This window comes from Gopherus flavomarginatus, chromosome 1 (assembly GCF_025201925.1).
Source record: "Gopherus flavomarginatus isolate rGopFla2 chromosome 1, rGopFla2.mat.asm, whole genome shotgun sequence".
NCBI classification, from domain to species: domain Eukaryota; kingdom Metazoa; phylum Chordata; order Testudines; family Testudinidae; genus Gopherus; species Gopherus flavomarginatus.
The window spans coordinates 113288129-113306205 of NC_066617.1; the positions used below are offsets into that span (position 1 = coordinate 113288129).

The 18077-nt window shown below is 40.8% G+C and overlaps 1 protein-coding gene across 1 annotated transcript in view; it reads left to right on the forward strand.

The window, feature by feature from the left end:
- PKP2 (plakophilin 2) overlaps positions 1-18077 on the forward strand; it is a 70331-nt gene that overhangs the window by 17367 nt on the left and 34887 nt on the right. The window contains exons 3-5 of the mRNA XM_050918483.1: positions 1278-1981; positions 9903-10041; positions 17230-17437. Coding sequence (XP_050774440.1) covers positions 1278-1981; positions 9903-10041; positions 17230-17437 — 1051 coding nt within the window. The remainder of the gene's footprint in view (positions 1-1277; positions 1982-9902; positions 10042-17229; positions 17438-18077) is intronic.

The window sequence follows — 18077 nt, forward strand, 5'->3', positions numbered from 1 at the left end:
GCTAGAACTCAGAAGTCTTGACTCCTAGTCCTGGGCTCCTAAGCACTAGAATGCACTCCCTCCTTGTTTCACTGGGAGGTTAATGAAGAAGTGCAAAAAAACCCATTGTCATCTGAATCTTTGATTGAAGTTCTCGTTTTATTATACTGTAACTCCTCACTTAACATTGTACTTATATTCCTGAAAAATGCGACTTTAAGTGAAACGATGTTAAGCAAATCCAATTTCCTCATAAGAATTAATGTAAATGTGGGGGTTAGGTTCCAGGGAAATTTTTTTTCACAAGACAAAATACTATTATACACAGTAAATTGTTTGTTTAAAACTTATACTGTACACCGCAATTATGATTGTGAAGCTTGGTTGAGGTGATGGAGTCAGAGGGTGGGATATTTCCCAGGGAATGCCTTACTGCTAAATGATAAACTTGCACTTAGTTGAGCCCTCAAGGGTTAACACGTTGTTAATGTAGCCTCACAATATACAAGGCAGTACAAATGGAGGGAAGGGAGACGGCATGGCAGGCAGAGACACACACCGTGTGTGTGTGTGTGTGAGAGAGAGAGAGAGAGAGAGAGATGCACATTGCCCCTTTAAGTACGTTGATCCCACTCTAAGTACATTGCCTTTTTAAGTAGATCAGCAAGTTGAGACAGCAGCTGCTGCCAGCAAGCTCCCTCCATCCTGAGCCCTGTCATGTCCCCCCTCCTCTCTATGGAGATAGGGTAAGCGGGGGGTAGGAGGGAAGGGAACACCCTGACATTAGCCCCCCTCATTGTCGTCATCCGTCCATGCGTGCGCACGCAGCAAGCAGGAGGCTCCCCGGGGGCAGCTCCAAGGCAGAGGGCAGGAGCGGCACGTGGCAGTTGGGAGAGGGGACAGCCGAACTGCTGGCAATTGATAGCCTGCTGGGCGGCTGCCACACAGGGAACTTAGGGGGTAGGGAGCTGAAAGCAGGGGGCTGTCGATCCACCCTGGTTCCAAAACCCCACCAGCTAGCTCCAATGGGCTGCTCTTTCTGCAAGCAGTGGACAAAGCAGGCAGCTGCCACACAACTTTATAAGGGAGCATTGCGCAACTTTAAACGAGCACGTTCTCTAATTGATCAGCAATGTAATAACGAAACAATGTTAACTGGAATGACTTTAAGTAAGGAGTTACTGTACTATTCTATTAGCAACTTGCAAAAAATATATAAATTATAAAAGAATAGTTAAGAAAGTAAAAAAGCTCTATCCTTCTGGTGACTTTTGTCCCTTTTTTGCTTCTTTGCACAGGTGAGCTCACCAATCACTTACAAACATGGCTGGGTAAATACAGGCACACAATATAATTCATACAAGACAATGGAGGAGAGGAATCAAAGGCAGCCTCTGAAGAGATTAGAAGTTTCTCCCCAGAAAGGTCCTGAGAAGCTGACATATGTATACAATGATTTCCGCTACAACAGGGGAAACCAAGTTGGAGTCTCTGCAAGGCACGGTGATAGGAGAAGATACAATATTATTGTCCCACCAAGATATGCTCGCTCTGAGATTGTTGGTCATGGTAATCATGATTCTGCAATCAGAAAGCAAACTTATCAAACCCGTTTCCATAGACGATCTTTTAATGACACAGTCTTTAACAGTGCCCCCACCAGCCCGAGTGTATCTTTGTACCCACAAGTTGGATTCAGTCGCAGTATGACCAACCTCTTAGAGAAAGAGAACTACCTGACTACAGGTAGTGCTGTGGGACAAGTCAGATCACCTGTTGCTTCCCAAACTGGACTGCAGAACAGGCAGTCTCTGAAGTCCAGCTGGCAACAAAGTACCTTCCGAAGCACACAACCCATGAGGGAAACTCCCCAGACTGCTGCAGTGACCAGTGCTACTGCCGAAACGGATGGGAAGAGGATTGCAATGACTGCTGCTATTGCGGCAGCAGAAAATGTTCTTTTACGCAGTGAAAAAGCAGGCGCCAGTGGATCTCAGCCAGGGTAAGTCTGACTCTAAATCTCCTCTAGTTCACAAATACCTGGAAGTTTTCGTACAGATTTTGTACCCCACATGTTTCCCAGTAAAAAAAGAAACGATCCCAGTCCATCCGTTCACAAAGAATAGATGCATTTCTGGCCAGTGACCCAATAACCGACTCAATCTAAAATATTTCAGTGTGGGAGAGTCAATTTCTGATTTCTTTTTGGGCTCTTATTTTGGATGAATCGAAGGAAGAAGGGAAATTATTATTATTATTATTATTATTTATTGTTAACTGTATATACTATAGTTCCAAAAAGCCTCACAACTAGGGTCCCATTGTACTAAGCACTAGTCAAACATATAGGGAAACATGTTATTTGCCTTGAATAATTTACAGTCTAACTTGCAATAATATATTGACAGGCCTTGTGCTGTTGGGTAGATCACATCATTTCAGCTCTGGTTCATTTGGCTATTCTTATATAGATTGAACCGCTTGATAACCAGAAGAATATTACACAGTTTATTATGTTTCACATTCCTATTTCATGTTTTGTTGTATATGTAGTTTGAACATTAATTGTTCTGCTAGCACCAACAGTGTAATTAGAGAATTTTCTTTTTTTTCCACAAGCGTGTAGCCTTCAAATTCCTTTTTACCAAAGCTTTATTTGCTTTCATATTTTGTTTTTGTTTTTTATGTTTGCTGCTCTATTTGTTGAAGTTTTGCTATGGGGCTTGAACATTTCTGATCAGATAGCTACAGCATCATTTGTTTACCGAGGAATTAAGTGTACAGACCATTAAGGTTTGCAGTATCTGAGTAGAGCATTGTTCTGTGTGTTGTCAGGTCAGGACAAGTTATCATACAGTAAAATGATTCCAGTCAAATACATCCTGTTTAAACAAAAATACTGAATTCCTGATGTGATTCTGATGCTCTTTTAAAGCAGGCAAGGTTAAGGAATTAAGATAACTGAGGCTATGAGGCCAGGCAGTGCTGGCAACTGAATTTCTATATGTGTCCTCTGACTAGGTATGAGGAAGTGACTGGGTGAACCTTAAAAGGTTTGGCTGTTCATTTCAGTTGGGATATGCATGCAAAAGTTCAGATTTTATTTGTACCTGAAAAGAAATATCTGAACCTTAGTTGGTCAGCGAAATTGTCCTGAAAAGCTCTCAGGAAGAGCCTCTCTCATGGACATTCCTTACTTCTTGTGTCCAGTTGGCCAGTTCTGAGAATGAGCTGCTTTGAGGTATTATGGCAATTCTGGTCCTAGTCAGAACCAGGAAGTACAGAAGCACAGGAAAATGAAACAATCAGGATAAAAATTAGCCACACTTTTTAAAAAACAAACTCAGAACTGGTGGTTTTGGGATGGGAGGTGAGGAGGGAATTGGTTCAAGATTTAGGCAGTTCTTCCTTTATACGTGCCAGTTTATTTCTCCATTGTATGACTGTCAGTTGTGTCAGTGATGGATTTGATTCACCCTTTGTCAAGCTGTTTCACCAGATACATTTATACTGGAGATGAGGTAGACACAAGTCCCATTGGTGCCCTCCCTCAAAGGCCCTACTAGGGGAAACAGCCATTCTCTGAGACTTCCCAGAAGATAGGGTAAATCAGTGCGTCTCCTGGGTACCCTGGTCCCATGCTCTTCCAGTCTGACTGTATTCACTATGTAAGCAGTGTCAGTTGGCTCCAGGTCCCCCAGCAGCACACAGACTGGGGCATGTTTATACCATTTGCTCCTAACACCAGAGGAAATTTCTACTGCATAAATCCGCATCTTGGATTCTATAGGCAGAATGAATCAGGCCCTCATATTATATTTTCCTGTATACACTACTATTACTGTTGAATGGTAATTTAAGTGGCTTTGTTTCTCCGCTAAGGCCCTGATTCATGAAAACACTTACATGCCTAAGTCCCATTGACTTAAGTATGTATTTAAAGTTAAACACATGCTTAAGTGCTTTCCAGAATCATGTCCTAACTCTGGACTTGATTCAAGCTAAATTCATTCAGGGGAAAGAGGAGTTCTTTACCCGGACACCAGTATATTTTTATAGAGAAGGTTTTTTGTAAAACTAGAGGAGCAGCATGGAACAAAATACTGAAATGATTCACAATTAGACAACATGTGGATGAGTTTTCAAGGCAGCACCAAAAAGTAAATGCCAAAATCCAGTTAGCAAATAACTTGGCTTGTATCTCCCAAGGTAACAACACTTCAAGGGTCACAATTTAAAAACAAAACAAAATCCTTTAGCTTTGTGCTGGAATAACTTTTGTGTTTGCAATTAATTGTGGGCACACATACTAGAATTTAGATATCAGACTATAAGGCTTGTTGGCAAAATTGCTGTTCACACCTGCAAATGTGTGTCTGTATTCTGTTGTTGTGCCTATAAATGATTGTGACCACGTTCAAATACAAAGGCAAAATTAATGGCCAGACTGAGGTCCTCTTTGAAAGTGTAGCCATTAACAGCCAATTTTTTCAGCCCAGCTTTTGCGAGTACACTCTCTCTCTCTCTCTCTCTCTCTCTCTCTCTCTCTCTCTCTTTTTGCACCTGTAAATTATGAACACACACAATTGTGGGAAGCCTGTAAGTCACTTGAGTATCAAAATACCCATATGCTCCGAGTTTAGATGTTCAGGTGCCCTAAATTGCATTTTGAATTACAGCCATATTATGAAAATCTAGCCTTAAAATTCCATAAGAGCATGGCATTTACTCAAAGTATAAGAACCTATATGATGGGTCAAATTAGTTAGAGCAGGGATGGGCAAACTTTTTGGCCCGAGGGCCACATCAGGGTTGCGCAACGGTATGGAGGGCCGGGAAAGGAAGGCTGTGCCTCCCCAAACAGCCTAGCCCCTACCCCCATCTACCACCTCCCACTTCCCACCCCCTGACTGCCCCCTTCAGAACTCGCAACCCATCCAAACCCCCCTACTCCTTGTCCCCTGACTGTCCCCCCAGGACTCCCATCCCCTATCCAACTGCCCTCTGTTCCTCGTCCCCTGACTGTCCCCCCAGGACTCCCATCCCCTTATTCAATCCCCTCTGCCCCCTGACTGCCCTCCCAACCCCTATCCACATCCCCGCCCCCTGACAGGCCCCCCGGGACTCCCACTCCGAACCCTCCCTGTTCCCCATCCCCTGACCGCCCCCCCAGAACCTCCCCCCGACTGACTCCCAGGACCCCCCACTCGCCACCCCCTTACTAGCAGCAGGAGCTCACAGCCACAGCCCCTGGCCAAAGCCATCCTCACTCCCCACGCTGCCCAGCGGGAATGGCAGGCCAGAGCACGGGGCCCACCTGATGGTATCGTTGCGAGGGAGGGAGGACCACGGGGAAGGGACCGGGGACAAGGCTCCCCAGCCAGGAGCTCAGGGGCCAGGCAGGACGGTTCTGCAGGCCGAAGTTTGCCTATGTCTGAGTTAGAGATTGGAAAAGACAAATAGTCAAGATATAGTCCCTGAAAAGAGATGTATCACTTGATAGTATACTTGATCTTAGACAAAAAGTAAAGAATAAATTATAATCATGTAAAATGTCTTTAAATACTGAATTAAGAATAGATGCATTACAGGTGCTGGTGTATAACAACGCACCTGCAGAACACAGGTATCTTATGTTCAGGCACCTACAAAAACTGTAATTACAAACTCTACGAATTCCCCTTATTAAAAAAAATCTCTATATGTGAATAATATTTAAGTAGAGCAGGGATCGGCAGCCATTGGCACGTGGCTCACCAGGCATCCTGACAGGCCTTGCCGATTTGTTTACCTGCTGTGTCTGTAGGTTTGGCCGATTTGCGGCTTCCACTGGCTCTGGTTCGCTATCCCAGGCCAATGGGGGCAGTGGGAAGCGGTGGCCAGCACATCCTTCATCCCACGCCGTTTCCCTCAGCCCCTGTTGGCCTGGAGCGGTGAACTGTGGCCAGTGGGAGCTGCGATCGGCCGAACCTGTGGACGCAGCAGGTAAACAAACCGGCCCAGCCTGCCAGGGACACATGCCAAAGGCTGCCGATCCCTGAAGTAGAGTATCTTTTGCAGTTCATTCTATACCATATTAGCATGGTCCATCTTCTCTTACAGACTGCACAGCATATTGTAGAATTAAGTATGAGAGATACCAGACACATTGTGCTTTCATGTACACCATTGTAAATTGAGTAGTGTAACTACACTGAAGTCAAGGCAATAAACTGTGAGCATAAATTGATTTATTCTGGGTTTACATCAATGATACCAAAAACAGAATTTGGCCCTGCATATGTTGTTCTATAATAGTAATCACCATAGGGGAAGAAGATTCGGACAGGTCTTTCTCTTCTAGTAAATGCTGGATAATTAAATGTTATGAGTCCAATTCTGTAGTCCTTTTTTGACTCTTTAGGGTTTGATTCTGCACCAATTAAATAAATGAGAGTAGGATCAGGGCATTACTCATGTAAGGCAAAGAGGATGGACTCCTGCCTCCATGGAAATTTATTGGAGTTTTGTTATTGACTTCAGTGGAGGCAGGATTTCACGCAGAGTAATCAGTCACCTTCCCCAAATATCTCTTAATCTAAGACATGAGTAAAAACTTGAGTATTAAGCCTTAGCAAATTTCAGCATTTAGCCTTATAATAAAGCACACACTGTGTATTTTACAGCCGTGTGCAGGGAGTTATTTAAAACTGAAGGATTCAGTCCTACTCCGGCATCTTTAAAGATTAACCAAGAGGATACAGAATCATTAAACTTTTTTTATATATAAAATACAAGCATTTAAAAACATTTACAGAATATTTAGCTAACACTGTGAATAAAAAGCACAAGGCTTTGAGACTCTTGTCCTTATCTTTTGGACATGCCAGTAGGATGTTGCGCCAGTAGGATGTTGCACCAGAAAGACACTCATATCAAAGGCTTAGAGAGTTCCTGGAGTGCTGCTGCCCTTTGATGTTACACAGCTGTTCAGAGAGCAGTTCCTTCTGGAGTCATCATTCTAATTGTGCTGAGTGCCACCTTAAAATTATCAGACAAAATGGTGTATTGCAGCTACTCTTTAGTCTGGTAATTAAGATAAAGTGGGAAGCCATCATGGAGTCGTCTGGAAGAGATACAGATATCTTGGAAGTTCATTTGCTTATTTACACTCTGCTTGCTCATTTGTAATATGGTAATTGTTCATCTGTGAAGGTTTTGGAGTTGGGACAAGATCAGAGCTTCAAATTCTGATTTTAAAACGTTGGCATAAGTTTGGAGTGTTTGAACTTTTAAATATGTCATACAATGGGTCACAAATAACATATTCCACTGTCCTGTCAGATAAACTTCAGTGAAGTAAAAATCAGACTAAGCCTCAGACCTGTTATAATTAGCCTCATTATAACCTTGTGAACATGAATAAGGACTAGTAAAAAGACTGCAGTACACAACAACAGGATGGAGACTTTGGGGAGGGCTAGCTTAGTGGTTTGAGCATTGGCCTGCTAAACCCAGGGTTGTGAGTTCAATCCTTGAGGGGGCTACTTAGGGATCTCGGGCAAAATCAGTACTTGGTCCTGCTAGTGAAGGCAGGGGGCTGGACTTGATGACCTGCAGGATCACTTCCAGTTCTATGAGATAGGCATAGCTCCATGTATTTATTTATTTTATATTTATGTTAATGCAGATATCAGCCACGAAAAACCATATATTGCTCTAGTTCGCCTTGCAGAATTACACTGGCTTCAGTAGGAGTTGTGTGTATTCATTTTGGGTAGTACATGACTGTGTGTCTTTCTTGACTGATCTCAGTGCCGTGGATTAGCTGTTCCTGATATACATGTCCTGCTATCAGGCCTACTTTTATAGCAAAAGGTTGAGAAAGTATGTACTTTTCTGGCTCACATTAAGGGGAGTAAGAGGAAGGAATGTGATTCAGTTTGATCAGTTTACTGCTGTTCAGGTTCATTATGTATGATTTTGATAAACTGTAAGATCCTTACACCAATGTTGCAATTTAGAGTACCTCAGCAGCTGCACTAAATTGCATCGCCGCCAGGGTCAGTCGTGAGAATCAAGGTGCTGTAACTGGCACCAAGCACAGTTTGGTGCACAAGAGAAGCTAGCCCACGTTGATGATATTTTTGCTCATAAGCCTATTTCTATTTCTCCCTTCCATTGACACTCTCATCCAGTTTCTCCTTCAGCTTTCCTTTCTGTCCTATCTTTTTCAAAGGTATTATTGATATGCCTAGCAGATGTCTATGTCCTACAAGAGCAGACTCCTTGGCACCTGTCTGTTAAATAGATCAGTTTAAAACACTAATTCTGAGAAGAAGAGAAGACAGGAGATTGCATGGTTCATAATAAATGAAAACATAGCGGAGACCTCAGGACATAAGAATGTAATTTCATTTGTAATATGGACGTCACAGTTGTTTTCCTTCTCTTTGCTGTTCTTGCAGCCATACTAATCACTTCTTATGCCTCCTGATGAACCTCCAACTCTAATTGTAAATTATAATCTATTGCTGCTGGTCAGAAAAACTCTGATAAAACATTTTTCCATTGGAAACATGCCTGGTTTCCTGCCACATCAGTCACTTCACAGACTGCAGGGAACACCAGAGCTCCTAGGGTCTGCAGCTCCAGGATAGTTCACTATTTGGACTGTCTTGGAGTCGGTGACCTCTAGGCTTTCAGACTTCTGTGGCAATTGGCTCTCTACTGTTATCTTGACAACAAGAGTCTGGTCAGTTTCACTGTGTTGTTCAGTGGTGGGCACAAGCAAATCTGGCAAGATTCATGTTAATTTCAGTCAGAAGCAACCAGGGCTTCCTGAGTCCTGGGTTCAGCTGCAGACCACCAGGTAAGCAATCAGGGATTCCAGGAATATATTTTGTTTTGGAAACACCATGCTTTGGTGTTGCCAAAATAAAATATTGCAGGATTTCAGTTCCATAAATTTTTTGGTTTTTTTGCCCAATTCAAAATGAATTTATTTTCTGAAATCTCAAAAATTTTAATTGAACTGAAATTCAGTTTCCTGGCCAGTTCTGCTTCCACTGTAGAGAAACGTGCTGGGGGTGAAAGGGAGTGAGGGATGTACCTTACCTGTCCTATTTCTACACATGCACATATGTGCATTTTATTGGCTTACATCCCTTGTAGATACATTTTATTGGAAACATGTGAGCCTGGTGACTGCTTCTTCCAGCTTTTGACATTTTGCGTGATGTCATCATTCAGGCAAAGATGCTGGCAATTAAGGGGAAAATGGGGACATACTTTGGATGCTCCTGTGAGGCAATTTTTTGTGTTTCATTCAGTGAGTGGAAAATAATTTTGTTCCACCATAAACAAGTACTGTCTGTCGGAAACAAAAGCAATTTTCAAGTCTCCCCCCCCCCCCACCCCCCCCAAAAAAACCCACAAAGGCCGAAGCATCAGATGTTCCACGCATGGAGCAGCTGAGAAAGGATAGGACACGTTGCATATATGCCATCATAATGGCATTGCACAGAAAAATAAACAGAAAACCCTGACAGTTACAAACACTCTTTCTAATTTGGCCTCCCATGGGGCCCAATCCTTCATGGTGCTATGCACCTCCTAAGGTCAGTGGGAGTGGAGGTTGCTCTGCACCTCACAAGGAGGGATACTTGAACTTCTGGTGTGGTTGAGTAATTCCGGCAGGATTTATCGTATGCTGACCCACTTCATGTTATAACAATTCCACTTGTCAGAATTTTTTCCAAATCATGTGTTAGACTTTTATGGATACCATGACCTTTCTCAACTCTCTCCTGTTACTGGGAGGAGCATCATAGTCTAAGTATAACTAAAGAGTGTTATGAATTGCCTCGTAAAAAAAAAAAACAGTCTGAATGCTGGTATTCTGCCGTCTTGAGTCACCAAAACTTCCATGGCTATATATTTAGGAGTCCAGAAGGGGAGATGTCTCTGGAGCTCGCAGTGAACACTCTGGACACTGAAAGGACATCTTCATTACCCAGGATCCTTGCTGCAGTTAACTTTATACAGCATGAGTGCTTCCAGAAAGCAGAAGCCAGAAGGAAAGTGAGTAATTGGTTTTCAACTTCATGCTAGTGGAGCAAGGAGTGTTCTGCATTTACTGTACTGTGTTGTCTGCCATTGAAAGAGAAAATGACAGTTTAAGAAGCATCATGGGAAACAATAAACAACATTCTAAGCCAGACTCTCTGCTGCTGCAATTTACTCCAGCACCATTGAAGTCAGTGGAGTAGCTCCAATTTACAATGGGAAAAATTCTGGCCCTCTATTTAGTATTTACGAGCAGTTGTGCTTACCGTACAATTAATATGTATTTTCTGTTTCTCTTCTCCCTTCTCCATTTTTTTAAAATTAGGGACAATTTTATTAAAATTGATGTTCAGTTACAGTGGAGATGACAGCCTGATAAATACCTAGGTAGAAAGAAAATAGGTACTTTCATTGTGCCAGTGGAAATCAAAATGTGCTGTGGTATTTGGACAGGAGTATACACTGTGGGATAATGTGAAAGAACAAAATTATTTAAGGGTCTTTCTCTTTTAAGTTGAGAAATCAGTTACCCGGTTATTTAGCACTACAATATCTAAGGGTTGGGCATATAAATAAAAACCCACATAACCTGCTGAATCTAGCTCAGCAAATTGCATGTAAATATAGTAAAGTGAGTAGTGTGGTTCCTCATTTGAGAAGAAAATGATCAATTATGGACCACTAATTCCAATATTTTTTAAAGATATGTGCCCAGAGTTAGGCTCCTAAATTCATATTAAGGCATCTAAATAGTGGCTTCATTTTCAAAACTATTGAGCACCCAGCAACACCCAGGAGCACGTAAATATGAACTTAAAAGCCTCACTTTAGACGTGATTTTTAAAAAAGATCTTCGTCAAAATCTACATTTAGCAACTAAATGTCCATTTTAGATACCTAAACCAGTACTTGGATGACTAAAACAGGTAGTTGTGTGCCTAAATACAAATATGGGTATCTAAGTTTGATCACTCAAGTTTGAAAACTAAGTTTTTATGACTGTATCCTGTTTATAGTTGAGGTGATACGGACCTGAGCTGCAAAGTTAAGACCTAAATTTATACAGTACTTTCTCAGGGTTTACGAGTAGTGTTTGTGTTGGATTTGAGATTCACTTGCTCAGCAGATGGGTCTAACAAATCTTTATTAAGGCAAAACCCTCAGCAAGCGATTGTAGTAAGAATTATACTGGGTGATCTCAAATCTTGATTGTGTAGGAAAGCCTAGATTTAGGAAGATGGTCTTGCTGTTTTTTAATTAAACGAAAGCCTGAAAAAAATACAAAATGTAGTAAAGCCCACCTTCCTCCTAAATAACCCAAGTGTTTGTACACCCTCCCAAGGCATACAAAGTAGAAACAGTAGTTATTACGTAGTTCTTGTTACTGCTCAGCATGCTGTCTTGTGAAGTCATTGTGTAGGATATTCCATGTGCTGGGTTTGTTTGCTTTGTATAGTAATGTTTAATCACTTTTACTAGACTTTTAACCATTGGAATAGCAAATAGATAAGTGACACAGATTTCTTTATTTTAAAGAGCCCTATTAGGTTATTTTACATAAAGGCTGAATTAAATAGAAAACTGTGTTAAATAGAAACATTTACTTACAATATAAGCATTTTTATCTCTGTTGATTGTGAAACCACTTGTGTCAGACAGTAAAAATGCTGATCATGGTGGACTGCTGAATGTTCCCCTAACAAATTCTTCTATCCTTGGATCAGCAGCTTTATCAGGAATATAGTGTCCCACAGTTTTTGGCGGGGGAAAGGGGGAAATGTAGACTGTATGCACGCTATTCCTTCTAGTCCATGTTTTATGACATTTGGAACCCAGATACGGAGTGTTTTGTGTGATCAGTTTTCATGATCTATTGGATGCTATGTAGTGCTTTATTTATTACTATGATCTTGTGTAACAGTGGAGGTGTCTGTAGTAACTCCATAGATAGGTCTGAGTTGAATTTTGCACTTAAAGCAGAGAATCAATCTCTTTATTACATAAGAGAAATACAGTGTGTCCGCCCCAAACTACTGCAATTACTCCTTAAATACAGAATGAATTTTCTGAGAATTCACAAGTAAATCTGTTAATTTGTTTAGGAATTAAAACAAATTTAAAATGGGACCTTTAAAGAAAGTGAGTATCTAGTATCAAACTCGTTTTTTTCATTTCCCCAAAAATACTCAGTAACACAATAATATAGACTCTTCAAGCGTCCCATTAAGTTAAAACTCACTGAAATATTGGGATATGTTGAATAGATAGATTTTATTCTTATCCATCCATCGTCATTTTCCCCCATTATTCTTTGTAACTGAAAGTTTCTCCTTCAGCAAAGATTGAAAGGTTAAAATGGCCTACAGAGAATATCAAGAAGAACCTCTCTCTTTCAAAATGGGTGCTTTATCCAGTTGGTCTCAGTGGGACTCACATTACTGCTGACCTCAGCTGGTGGCCATTTTAAGAAAGGTGTCTTTTCTCTCTCTCTCTCTCTCTCTCTCTCTCTCTTTCATTCTTCTCAGTGGTTCTGAGTGTCTCTACCTCCGCACAGCATAGGGGGCCACCATGGGAGTTTTCCCTGAGGACAGCTGTGTTCTCAGTCCCACTGAGAATAAGGGGAGGTGGTAGCTGTTTTGAAAAAGGCAGTTCTTTGTGACAAACTTTCAGTTATGGAAGATAATGGCAGAAAATTGCCATTAATCCCAACCATCTTTTCAAAAGCTGCTCTTTGCATCAAGTGTACTCAAACTAGTAGGCTGGGAAGAGGAAGGAAAGTAATGAGTGTGCATGCATATGTGCATGCACAGAGAAATGAATGAAGGTGCAGGAGGCAGAAGTAAGCAGATACATGCAGGATAATTCACAAAGATGCAGGAGGGAGAGAGAAATTGGATGGGTGGAGGTTTGTGGTGCGGGGGGGGGGGGAGGTGGGGGCTTGGAAAAGCCAGGGGGAATTTGGAGGATCAGAGGGAGGGGGAAACAGGATGTACACTCTGGCTGGTTTGCGTTGCTCTAGCTAAATAAAGCAGCTATAAACCTATTTTAGCTAGCCCCATATGCTTTGGCTGCTATTTGCTGCTCCAGATTGGGGCAAAGCAGTCAAGTGTGTCAAAGAATCTGGTCACAAAAGTTAAAATTATTATCTTCAGATAAAATATCAACCTTTTTATATTTTCAAATCACTAAAAATATTACAGGGCAACATTCCCTTTGAGTTTCTGGTTTAGGGTTCATGTGTGAATTTTTTAATTTGAAAAATAACAAGGAAATTCCTGGATCACCTTAATTCTGCCCTATTACAAACCCAGCAATCTTCTCATATAGTTAAAACTTACAAGCTATGTTGAATTTTTTCCTGATTAGTACTTATTATTTCCTCCCATTATGCTTCAAAACTGAAAGTTTCTCTTTCTGCAGAAAACTTAATTCTGCTTTGAAATGACAACAATGCAAGAGCAATACAATAATGTTTAAGGCTCATTAGAGTTTGTGGACCCTGCTTAGATTAAATGAGTTTCAAAGATACATTTGACTTTTCCCCCCTTTTATAGTGTCAGTACAGGGCAGAGTAAAGGTTGATTGGGTGCCCTAAACTGTGCATTACCAAACCATAACGTGTTTGGATTTTCTTTAAATTTAATCTCTAAGTGTGAATTTCCTGGGTTTCCTTGTTTTTCAGATAATTACAACAGCATTGTAATGTAGTCTACCCTAAATTACTGATATGTATTCTCAACCTTAACTCCATTTTAATGTAGTCATTTTCTGGGAACATGTTATGTTGCTATGCATACTAATCTTATGTATGGATGGATTATTGCTTGTTTGTTTCATTAAATGCCAGATGTTGAAGGGATTATATGGTTTACTGTGTTGAGTACATGTTACAGAGCATTTTCCTACTTAGGTCCCAGCTCAAATACACTTAGGCTTCTATTTTTCTGAGTTTATTCATTCAGTTTTCTGGGTTTATTTTTAGCAGTTAGAGTTTTATGTAGATGTGAAAAAATCAGCATGTTTCTGTGTTTTCTCCTTGTGTATATTGTAATAAATAATGCAGATTACGTTACGGCAGTATATATTTAGGGCTTCAGATTTTAGATTTTAACTGATAAACACTGATAAAATGCCCCTGATTTAAAAAAAAAATCTGTTTATCCAATAAACACCGGGAAAAACACAAGAAATGGTTACTTGAATCTAAGGGCCTGTCTGCACAGAGCAGTAATACAGGCTACAGGGGTGCGATTTCTCAAGCACACTAACATGGTGCGCATTAATTGGCTTGTATAGACCCTGCTGATGTGCACTAAACATTCCTTGCTGTGCTTTAATGTAGTACTGTTTGAAGCAGAACAATGTTAAAGCATGCTAGGGAACATTACAAAGAGATTAGTCATTACAGTATATACTTCTGTATATACATTATAACATATAATAGTAAGTATACATTATTCTTTACAGTTTATATCCCGGGACAGCCTCAAAAACCCCAGTGTTTGGACATCTATATACAACTCACAAATTGCTAAAAATAAATCAAAAATTGAAATTAATAAACCCCCAAAACCAGAATCCTGTATATACAGTGAAGAATAATCTCTTTGTAATGTGCTGATTATGCTTTTAATATAGTTCTGTTTCAAACAGCACTATATCAAAGCACACTCAGGAACCCTAGTGTACACCAACACACACTAGTGAGCTTTAGAAATCACACCTCCTATAGTCTGCATTACTGCTCTGTTTAGACGAGCCTTAGCTGCAAGCTATAATTTCCAGTGTTTGTTTAACAAACACTGAGTGTTGTTTGTTTGTTTTTTGGTAGTGGGGGGTGTTTATCAGTTAAAAACAAAAATCAGAAACCTTAAATACAATCTAGGTTAGCAGAGACCAAACCTTGTTCACTTCTTGGGTGGTCTTAATCTACTTTCCGCTGGACCAATGTCTGTATTTTAAAAACAACCATCATAACTAGCATCCTTATTTTCAGTCTTGGCAGAGAGTCTCAAAATGAGTTGTGAAGGACAGTCCCAGCAGACAGAGTTTGAGGAGCATTTGTGTGGCATCATGAAGGAAGCTTGTATTGCTGCTGCTTGTGTTGTACTTGGGTGGGTTAACAAAAGAGTTAAGTCTCCTGGTCTGGAAGCTTGATTGTGGGGCTTTTTACCTTTCCCTGGTCCATTCACACATCCAGGTAGAGTTCCTCTGGATTGTTTCCACTGATTCCTTGGATTCCGTCTCAAAGCAGTGGATGTAGTCCGGGGTTCTCTGCTTGGTGTCCCTTTTGGGTTCCCTTGTTTTACACTTCCACCTGCACCTGTCTTCCATAATCTGTTAGGGCCTGTGGCCCCTTCTTCATCTGAGAGCATGGCCGTCTGTTGTTTGGTGGATATAAATAGGCCAGTAGCTTTCATGAGCTCTACAGTCACTGACAATTACAAAAGAAAGCCAGTAAAAATGTTCAAAGAAAAACTAAGTAATGTCAAAAGGACATGTCAGTTTTGTAGCAGTAAGCAAATAGTCCTTCAGTGTTTGTGCTCTACTTACCTTGAGAGATGGCTATTTCTCTAGTTCACTCTGTGAGAATCAGAGTGCTGAAGGATAGGGAACCAAGTCAGTATAGTATATTAGCAGGAAACTTTACCCTTTATACAGCTGAGTCAAAGCAAAGGCAGGTGTGCAGAGTACTTTGCCAGGGCATGAAGATAACAGGAGGCTTTGTTGCATTTCATTTCTTCCTGATCTCAGCAGCTGCCAGTTAGATTAAATTCTTTTTATCATACGGCTCCATGCTACCCATAATAGTTATATCACGTTTCTAAGTCTTGTATGTACAATCCTTGCTATACAAGGATGTTTGTCCAGAAGACCCTATTGCATTATGGGATATTGGATTAAACCATTCCTAACTGCTTGACTGCAAGACATACTGCATAAGAAACTTGTTCCTAAAGAAGCCAAAACTCATTTACACCACATCTTGGGATAACTGGGATACTGAGAGTTGCCACAGCATCTAATCCCTGAAAAATATTTTATTTCCCTACTACTGCAGTGATTATAAAATGCTCTTTTTATTTTGCATTCTTTTTGGGTCAGATCCTCACTATCTAGTCCTCTAAAAAGAGATTGAAGTGATATCTCTTCTATAGGTACTGCAGTGATTTAAGAATTGTCTAGATATATTTAATTTATGATTGTGTGTACTCTGAGGTTTCGTTTTATGTTTTTATTAAATTCTTATATAGTGTGCTACTGCTAAGAAGTGCTTAGTAAGTAAAATAGGTTATTTATTATGCCTTCAGCCCATGCAGCAGGGGACAACAAGGAAAGCTGCAGATTGGCTAGCATGGGGAAATAATCATCTTGAACTTGTGTAGCACCTTCCGTCCATGACGCTCAAAGCACTTTACAAATATTATTGCATTAAATCTAAGGACAACCCTGTGAGGTGCAGAATTATTATCATCCTCATTTTATAGATGTAGAAGCTAAGGCACAAAGAGGTTAAATGACTTACATGAGGTTGCACAAGACTGTGGCATATTTGGGAACGGAACCCTGCTCTCTTTAATTCCAGCCCCACGCTTTAAACCATGCTACCTCCCTTAGCTGTGGATTTTGACTGTGACTTATACAGAAGCCCTAAGATAATGGGTTCCATACCAAAATTTATAATTAGAGTTGGGAAAACTTTTATTTGGGGGAAGGGAATAGCACATTTGAAAAATGCAATTTTGGGGTAACTGAAACCATTCACATTTGACAAATAATTTAGGCTAGATACAAAATGAGGGGGAGGGAAATTTTAAAAAGCCAAAAACATTTTCAAAACAAAGTGTTTTGACATTTCTTTTCTAAACGACCTATTTGGTTTTGAAATGTCATTTCATTAGATCCAAACAAAAAAAATGTTTTTTCATCAACCTGAGAAAAGTTACTTTCTGTTCAAAACTAACCAATTTTTTTCCAGACTTTTCAGTTCCACCACTGAACCAAAAACTCAGCTATTCACTCAGCTCTACTTACAGTCATGGCCTGTTCACTGTCCTAACTATTAACAGTCAGAGCTTCAAATCATTCAGCCCACTGTTATACCTAAGCAAATGAAAAAGCTCCCAGAAGCTATATTTGAGAAGGCATTTTTTTCCCCGTAGCTAAATAATGAGAACACTTCTCTTTGGTTTCCTTTCCCAGGTTTATTTACTTGGTGGCATTCCCAAGCTTCTACAGCTTCTGAAAATGCAGAATGAGGACGTTCAGCGGGTGGCATGTGGAGCTTTGAGGAGCTTGGTGTATGAGGACAATGACAACAAACTAGAAGTGTGTGAGCAGAACGGGGTCCCAGTCCTGCTCCGTGTACTCAGACAAACCAAGGATGTGGAAACTAAAAAGCAGATAACAGGTAATACTTGCATGCACGTTTGCAGTGCTCTACATAGTGCACAGGCTTGCTGTAATATGTGTTTGTTTATTTAGCTGAATGATCAATGGGTCAAACATAACCGGGAGAGGAACAAGGATTTAAAGGGACATTGTCAGCTAGATAGGGCTCCTGTCCTCAGCCAACCTCTAAAGTCTTGATTCAAGGCCAGTTTGTTCTCCTAGGGAGTAATAGCCACATAGGAACCAGGAAACGGCAATTTCCCTTCTCTAATCTTCTTCTGAGTCCTTGCATTGGAGGGGCTCAATGGCCTACAACTCCAGAGAAGAAAGTTGGGGGCCCTTTCAGATTCATGCTGCTCTGAGAAGTCCACTAGGGACAGAGGGCCACTGGTACCGATGCCATGTATGTCTGCAGCAGCTCTGGTCCCCTGCAGAGTTATTCCTATAATTATCCTGCCGTCAGAGCTAAGTGAATGTCTTGTTAACCTGTCATGGTTCAGGAAAATTTTGGAGCTTGGCAGTGCCAGACTTAACTCCTGTGAAAGTGAGAGGCTCATATCCTAGAGTCTCTCATAGCCTAGAGCCTATGATTTTCCTTAATGATGATATAGTCTCTGTATAAGACCAGGGCAGGAAGGACGCACATAGGAAGCAAAGCA